At 42.3% G+C, this 8,759-nt stretch overlaps 1 protein-coding gene across 1 annotated transcript in view; it reads left to right on the forward strand.

The window, feature by feature from the left end:
* The window catches only part of LOC116102900 (transmembrane protein 180-like), a 31,221-nt gene that overhangs the window by 10,670 nt on the left and 11,792 nt on the right, over window positions 1–8,759 (forward strand). The window contains 2 exon segments of the mRNA XM_031388156.1: window positions 1,477–2,190; window positions 5,822–5,976. Of these exon segments, the coding sequence (XP_031244016.1) occupies window positions 1,477–2,190; window positions 5,822–5,976 (869 nt within the window).

Raw genomic sequence — 8,759 nt, forward strand, 5'->3', positions numbered from 1 at the left:
TTGCAATGGTGGGAGTATTGGGTTCTGATGATGCCAAGTAAGCTTGGTTTGTGTTGCTTATATTCTTATGCTTGCCCCGCATCATCTGGTTATCTCTACTGTTACCTGCCCTTGCTAAATCTGACTGGAGCTCATTCTTCCTGTGATCCTGGTTGTGTCAGAACTCTTCAGAGTCAAGCTGTCTCTGTGATCCTGTGATTTTGGGATTCTGTGACCCTAGGTTTGTTAGAGCACCTGGGAGTGGAGCTTCCTCTGGGTGTTGTGGGACTGGCATTGGAGCTTGTGCCCAAGGTCTGCTCAGGGCACCAGCTCAGACAGACTGGAAGAAACCTGAGCCACTGGGCTGGTGGAATTCCTGTGTGCTTAATCCTGCTGGTCCCAGTTACTCCCAGTGTTGGACAGATGTTATATCCTCCTCACCTCTGATCCTGTGAGTGTTAGAGTGCGTGGGAGTGGAGCTTCCTCTGAGTGTTGTCTGGCCAACCTTTCTTAATGTAGATATGCAAAATGGTATTTTGGAAGGGAAGAGAAATGGCTTATTGATTTAGAACACTTTTTGCTTTTCTAGAAAATCTAGTTTTCGTTCCCAGCACCCATATGATGGCTCACAATTATCAGTAACTCCAGTTCCAGGGGATCTGATAACCTCTTCTGGTCTCCATGGGTACCAGACAAATATATGGTTCACATGCATACATGTAGATAAAACATTCATAGATGTAAAATAAATTAAATAAATAAAAACCTTTAGCGAAAGGAAGGGCCTGCATTCCATGAGAAAGTATGGCCCTGTGTGCCACAGTGGGAGACATGTTCTGAGTTCACTGGGGTTGCCATGGCACTCTGGTTGATTAGCTACATGACCTTCTCCATCCTCGGTATCTAATTTTGTAAGCTGGGAGAAATAACTCTCCACTATCATGGAGAGTGTTGGTTTTTAGGGATTTGACAAAATATGTGCAAACACTTGTGTTATAGTTGAAACATACTTGGCTTTTCAGTAGCATATTGTCACTATTATTATTGTTGTTGTTTTGGTTTGGTTTTTTAGACAGGCTTTCTCTTTGAAGTATATCAGGCTGGCCTCGGAACTCACAGAGCTCCACCTGCCTCTGACTCCTGAGTGCTGGGACCAAAGGCATGCACCACCATACCCAGCACTGTTAGTTTCAACTGAAACTGAGACTTTTCAGCTTTAAATGCTTCTTATAAGTTAAAAACAGAAAGAAAAAAAATACCAGGAATTCTTTCTTCCTGCTTCTTGCCTTCCCTCTCTCCCTCTCCCTGTCCCTTCCGCTCTCTGGGTTACTGTGTAGCTCAGGCAGGCCTTGGACTCCATGATTTCCTCCTTCATCTCCCAGGTGCTGAGATTACAGGCATGTACTCAGCCTCAGGAGTCATTCTCAGCTTTAATGTAGTAGTTTACACTACTAACAGCTTCGCAAAGTAATCCCACGTGTAATTGCTTCTCCCTAGGTAATTTTAATGATCTGGAATATTCTGACTGTCCTGAGTGGGTATTTCCGCATGAGCTCTTAGTACAATTGCTGTCTCAGTTACCGTTGCTCCCTGCTTGGAGGCCTTTTGCATGTAGTGGCCTTCTTGCTCCCTTGGTTCCCTTGGAAACACTATAGAGAAAGTGACTGCCTTACTGGACTCCAGCTGGTAGTCTCCCCGTGCGCATTTGACAGCACCCACGCCTGGGTGCAGGAAGCCCAGTGCAAACTGTTTGCAGAGACTTCCCCCAGGCATGAGAACAGGCTGCAGCTGACCAGAATTAACCAGGTGGCATCCCTGATGGGCGCCACCAGCATCCTTTTCTGTGGCCTTGCCTCTCACAACATGGAAATCCTGCCCAGTTTTCAAGCCGTTGCTGTCATCATTGCCTTCCTGGCATCTGTCAGCCTTTACAGTGGCATGTTCCACATGAGACAGTTTGAATTTAAAAGAGGAAATGTCCTCTCCAAGAGTGAACAGGAATCAGCAGGGACCTCCGCCATCTTACTGATGAGACAAATCTTGCCTCAGAGGAACTTCTACCTTTTCCTCATCATGAATTTCTTCCAAGTCTTCCATTTGACCATCTTGAGCAACTTCATGATGATCTTTGTAGATAACCTCATTCCCACTGAGGCTCTCTCTTCCTCCGTGAGGAGCATCATGTACGGGTCTGGCTTCATCTGCCCTCAGGTATGTGTGAAGACTCTCCGTGTGTTTTCCTAGTGGGACTGAAGATGAACTCTTAGCTGTCGAGGAGATAAAAATGTTACTGATTGTTACATATTTACTAACAAACACTCAGAGTCATAGTCCAGTCACTGTACAGGGCTCCACATAAACTATTTCTGTGTGCCAGGGTGGTCTGTGGCGGTCAGAAGACAGCTTAGAGGCACCGTTTCTCTCTTTCCTCATGTAGGTTCCAAGGATTGAACTCAGGTGGTTAGGCTTGCTGCCAAGCCATCTCCATAGCCCAATGTTTTAAATATTTGGCTTTGAATATAAGCATCAGCAAAGCTGTGGAAGAAATAAATGGCTTCCTTTGCATGTATATTTTTGCTCTATTCAGTCATTTAAAGATGTATTGGTATATTATTTATTCAACTATTTTGTCAACTTTTTTTTTTTTTTTAAAGCCTACAGTGCCCAGTATTCCCAGGCGGTCTCTCATCCAAGTACTAACCAGGCCCGACCCTGCTTCAACTTTTTATTTTATTTTATTTTATTTTTTAAAGATTTACTTTATTTTATGTGTATGAGTACACTGTAGCTGTACTGATGGCCATGAGTGTGTGGCTGCTGGGAACTGAACTCAGGACCTCTGCTGGGCCCTGCTCGCTCCAGCTTAATTCACTGTAGCTGTCTTCAGATGCACCAGAAGAGGGCGTCCAGTCTCATTATGGGTGGTTGTGAGCCACCATGTGGTTGCTGGGATCCGAACTAAAGACCTTCGGAAGAGCAGTCCATACTCTTACCCGCTGAGCCATCTCGCCAGCCCCTGCTTCAACTTTTTAATTAGTACATTAGTCATATTATTGAGTTGCAGAAATACTTTGTATATTCCGGATACAAGTTCTTTGTCAAATATATGTTCAGGAGTAGCCCCCCCTCGCTCTCTTGCTCTTTCTCTCATAGTACTGTGGATTGGACCACATTGCATAGTCAGTGCTCCCACTAAGCTATCTATTCAGCTAGTAAGTACTTATCTTAGTCTTTTCCTAAATACAGCCAACAATTCAACAACCGTCTTCCTCAATCCCCCACAAGAACATATGAAATACAAAACTGTTTTAATGTATTCTTCATTTCTAGGTAAATAATACTTGCATAAAATATGGTATCAAAAGTGACAGCTCATGAGAGTTGTCAATGTTTGACTAAATGGCTTTAACCCACTTTAATCATTGGACATGGTTTCCATTTTCTGAGGCTGACTGCACAGTGGAATTCATTTCAAGAGACTGAGTAAATGGAAGGAGAAAAGAAAGAACAAGACAGGTCAGGTCTGATGGCACACATGGTTACCTCCACACCCAGGAGGCTGAGGCAGGAGGATTGGCATGAATTCCAGGACAGCCTAGTCTATAGACTGAGAACTAATCTCAATAAATAAATAAATAAATAAACAAATAAAAGAACATTTGTGGTCTTCCTCCCACACGTCTTACCCAGGCCTACCGCAGCTCATCGTCTGGAATCCAGTGTGTTCAGGAGAGTATGGCTGGGGAAATCAAGTTTTTTTCTCTAATAGCCGTTTAAGAGTTCAGTCAGTCATCATGCTCCCTTAAAAGAAGCAGATTAATAACATCTAAGAGTATAGCTTTGGAATCTCTCAAGGGAGAATGTGGCTCCCCTATTTAACTATGTGATCCTGAGGGAGCCACTCAATTTCTCTGTACCTCATTATCTTCATTTATAAAACTAAAACAAAAATGAGGCCTGTCTACCACAGCCACCATGTGAACAACTAAAGGGCAGCACACTGGTGACTGGAGAGGGTTCCCAGCACACAGGTGACCGACCCTCTGGAAGTGCCAGCTCCTGCTCTCCCACATGACTGGCTCAGGCTAAACACCAAGCTACAACACTGCCTTTCTCACTCTGGTTTGCTTTAGATTCTGTGGGTGACTTTGCTGACACTCAGGTGGGAGATGCTGTTTGAAGACTCTAGCTCAGGTGGACATATAAAAAAGGAAGCTAGATTCTGTCTGTGGAAGGCTTTACTTTTAGACATAAGTTTTTCTCTTCTGTTATTATGAACTTTTGTACTAATATCATTAGCTCAGGTCTCTGTACATATTGGACACAAGAATAATAGCTATACATTATTGAGTGTCTTACATATTGAATATGGGCTTAAATAAGGAGAAGAGGGAGTGATAGGGTTAGTGCTCATTGGTAGAATGCAATAAAATAGAGCAAAAAATTGAGAGGGGAGAGGAGAGAAGATATAGAAATTAGAAAATGTCTCTTAGGTGAAGTTTGACTTTGAGCACACAGGCAATTAAAAGTGGCAAAGCTGGAATTTAGATATAAAGCCTCTGATTTCCAAAGCTTGCACTTTGCACTCTGTCCCAGATTCCTTGCATTATTGACCTCCTGCATGTTTCTGTGTTAGAGACTTAGACGAAGCCACTTCATCTTGGTTAGTGAATGAGAGTGACTTTCTAAGACAATTGCACAAAGGAGCATCCTGGGTCTCCTGGTGCTTGTTTGCTTCCCTCTAAGAGAAGCTTTGGATCTTGTCAGTCACTGAGCTATTATTTTCAGCCTCTAGAAAATGAGCTCTCATTCCTTGAAAGTAGAAGAGTAAGCCAAAGAGTGGGCCAGAGGAGAAAGGACGACAGCTTACATTGTACAAAATTCCTCTTCTTGTACATACATATGTATGTACATACGTTTGGTTAGTGGAAACTTCTCTGGACTAAACAATGCACTTTTCATGTTGCAAACAAAGAATGTTTTCAGAACTTTGTGAATGCGCATGAGTGCACATATCACAGACGTTTTAGTCTAGAACAATGGGTGTCTTCAGAACTGGCAGCAAAAATGCAGAAAAGGATAAAAGAAGAAAGTCCTTGGTGTGACTATGTTAGAATGATTAACGTGTATAACACTTAACCAGAAGAAATGGGATACAACACAGCTACTGTGTACTAGACTTCTGATTTCAGGGGAAGGGGCATTTGAGATCACAGTGTTCGTGATGAGATGATCAGTAACGACCAGCCTTGGGTTAGTGCTGGCTTTAACTTCCAAATGTAAACTGTGTATGTGTTTAAGTCTTGGATGAGCCTTCTATTTCCTGGGTAGTTGATATGTTATTTGGAAATAGAAGCTGTTTCTTTAATATTCATACAGCATTAATGCCTGCAGTTGTTGGGTTTTTTTTAAATTCGTTTTTTTCTTTCCTCCCTTTTTTTTTGGCATTGCTGAGGTAGAACCCAGAGCCAAGTGTGTGCTTCCAACCACCAATCTACATCCCCAGCCCTTCCATTTTTAGTGTATGAATTAACAGCTGGGTGTAGTGGCTCACCTGTAATTTCAGCACTTGGGAGGTTGAGGCAGGAGGATTACTGAGAGTTCAAGGCTAAGCTTGGACTCCATGGTAAATTCCAGGACAGATGAGGCCATATAGTGAGACCCCCATCCCAAAACCAAACCAAACCCTGATCAAGGCAGTCTAAGCTGTGAATGCAACAGGTGTTGTAATCCAGAGCAACTTAGTTTTGTAAGGAGAGGCTGATTTTGTCATCACAGGTAAGCAAGACTAACGGGTGGGGCGGGTTCCTCTTTAACACAGTGTTGATCTCTTTCCTTACAGTGCCTGGTACTTCTAGGTCAGTCCTGGCTGAAGAAATACGGTTACTATAAGGTTATCTTAATTTCTTTCTCCCTAGAAGGGGCGGCCGCCCTTGTCATGTTACTTCTGGGACAGGAACACTATTACTGTTTGGCTGTTTATCTCACTGTTATCATGTAAGTAAATGCCAGGTCTCTTTCAGCATTGTGTCACCCTTTCCCAGCACCCTTCCCAAACACTGAAATATTTTTAATTTGAGTAGCTGGAGTTAGAAGCATGAGCCACCATGCCAGGCCTACCATATTTGATTTGAATGGAGTTTCTCATTTGTGGACAGGGACATTGTTCCTTTCAGTGAAGTTGTTTGAATGTTAACAGCTTGCATGTTGAAAGCATTTCACTTAGTAGATTTGTGCCAAAGATTGGCTCTGTTTAATAGCTAGGTTTGGTGGCTCAGACTGTAAATCTGGCAGCTAGAAGCTGAAGCAGGAAGATTGCCATAAATTCTAGATGAGCTGGGTTACAGAATAAGACTGTCTCAAAAATAAATAAAACCAACTAGTCAAAACAAACAGAACACAACAAAACCAACAACAATAACAAAACTCAACAAGGGGCTATAAGATAGCTCAGTTGCTAAACTGCTCTCTACACAAGTGTGAGGGTTCCTGGTACCCAGATAAGCCATATACAACATCGTGCATCTATAATCCCAGTGCTTAGGAGTGGGCATGGGCTATGGGACAGAGACAGCAAGATCCCTGCAGCTCACTGGCCAGCCTGCCTAGGTGAGTTGGTGAGCCCTAGGTTCAATAAGAGAGACTTTGTCCCCAAAAATAAGATGGAGGGCTGGAGAGATGGCTTAACAGTAAGAGAGCTTTCTGCTCTTGCAGGGGACCCAGGTTCAGTTCCATTTAGTTCCTATCACCCACTTGGTGGCTCATAACCTTCTGTAATTCTAGTCCCCAGGGATTTGGTATCTCCTTTTGACTTTTGTGGGCTCCTATACACTCATTGTATACATACATACACTCAGACATACATACATACACACTAACTAAACAAATCAATAAATTTTAAAGAGAGGGAACGTGGCCCGGTGGTGGTGGCACACCTTTCATCCCAGCACTTGGGAGGCAGAAGCAGGTGGATTTCTGAATTCGAGGCCAGCCTGGTCTACAAAGTGAGTTTCAGGACAGCCAGGGCTACACAGAGAAATCCTGTCTCGAAAAAAAAAAAAAAAAAAAAAAAAAAAAAAAAAGAGAGAGGGAACATGTATGATGAAGATATTGCTAGTATCCATTCTCAAACAACATGCTCATTCATACACACCTACACAAACATATACAACACACATATAATAGATAAATAAATGTTAAAATAGAAAAAGTCAAACAACAACAACCCAGGTATATGCACACTTATAATTCCAGTACTTGGGAGGTAGAAGCAGGAGGACCAGAAGTTCAAAGTCATCCTTGCCTATATAGCAAGTTCAGGGCCAGCCTGGGCTGTGTAAGACCATCTCAGAAGCAAGCAAGCCAACAGATGCTTCATGTATTGCTGCAGTTGAGTATGAAGTCCATGTGCACTTTTCATGCCTAGCCTTTTTTTAAAGCAATCCCCCACCCTCCTTTCTCATTCTACATTCAAGCTTATTAAAAAACTAAACAAAAAAACTTAACATGTGAGAGAGAGCAAAGTATGTGGTATGTACTTTTCTTTCTGACTTACTTCTCTGAACCTGTGCTCTACAGTTCCATCCACTGTGGTTTTTTTTTCTGTCAGAATTTCATTCTTCTTTAGTTAGTTAATATTCCATTTTATATACATACCATATATCTTATCCGTTCATCCATTAATAGGCACCTGGGCTGGTTCCATATCATAGCAACTGTGAGTAAGTAGCACTGCCATAAGCTAGGCCACTTGAGTATCTTTTTGACATCTGTCTCCTTGGGTAGTATACACAGCAGTAAAATAGCTAGATCTACTGGTACTCTGGTTTCAGGCTCTGGAGGAGCTGTCAGAGCACAGCCTTCTCCACAGCAGCTTCTCTAGTGTACATGCTGGCCTGCAGACTGTGGGAGCCCTTTCTACATCAACCACTTTGACTTTTTCTTTTTGCCATTAGCCATTCCTTTTTTAAAAGTTAGGGTCTCGCTGTGTAGACCTGGATGACCTGGAACTTTCTATGTAGACTAGGCTGGCCTTGAACTCCAAGAGATAGACCTGCTTTGGCCTTCTGAATGCTGGATTTAAAAGTGTGTGACACTATGCTTAGCTGATAATAACCATTTTAAACTGGAGTGAAATAATGTCTAATATATCGACAACTAATTTAGCATATATTTATGCCATTTGTATATTTTTTAAAAATTTTATATGTGTGGATAGTTTGCCTATATGTATATCTGTGCACCACATGTGTGCCTGTGTCAGTAGAGATCAGATCCCCTGGCACTATAGTTATAGATGGTTGTGAGCCAACATGTGAGTGCTGGGAATCTACTCAGGTCCTCTGAAAGAGTGTCCCGTGCTCCTAACTACTGTGCCATCTCTCCAGTCCCGCCATTTGTATGTGATGGGATTGCCTTTAGTTTTGGTTGTCGCTTGTTTTTTGGAAGTTTGCTGCTGTGAAGTTCTTTTCAAAATTCTTTATACATTCTGTATATTAATCCAGATGAATAGTTGACATATATTTTCTCCCATTTGGTAAACGATCTCTTTACTCTTGATGTTTTTTCCTCTTGCTTTGAAAATATTTTTTTAGTTTCATATACTTCCATTTGTCAATTTCTGCTCCTTGCTTTCTGTGTTTTGAGTATCATATAAAAAATAAATCAGGCCAGGCAGTGGTGGCGATTTCTGAGTTCGAGGCCAGCCGGGTCTACAGAGTGAGTTCTAGGCCAGCCAGGACTACACAGAGAAACCCTGTCTCGAAAAACCAAAACCAAAA

Source organism: Mastomys coucha, unplaced genomic scaffold, assembly GCF_008632895.1.
Source record: "Mastomys coucha isolate ucsf_1 unplaced genomic scaffold, UCSF_Mcou_1 pScaffold21, whole genome shotgun sequence".
In the NCBI taxonomy this organism is placed as follows: domain Eukaryota; kingdom Metazoa; phylum Chordata; class Mammalia; order Rodentia; family Muridae; genus Mastomys; species Mastomys coucha.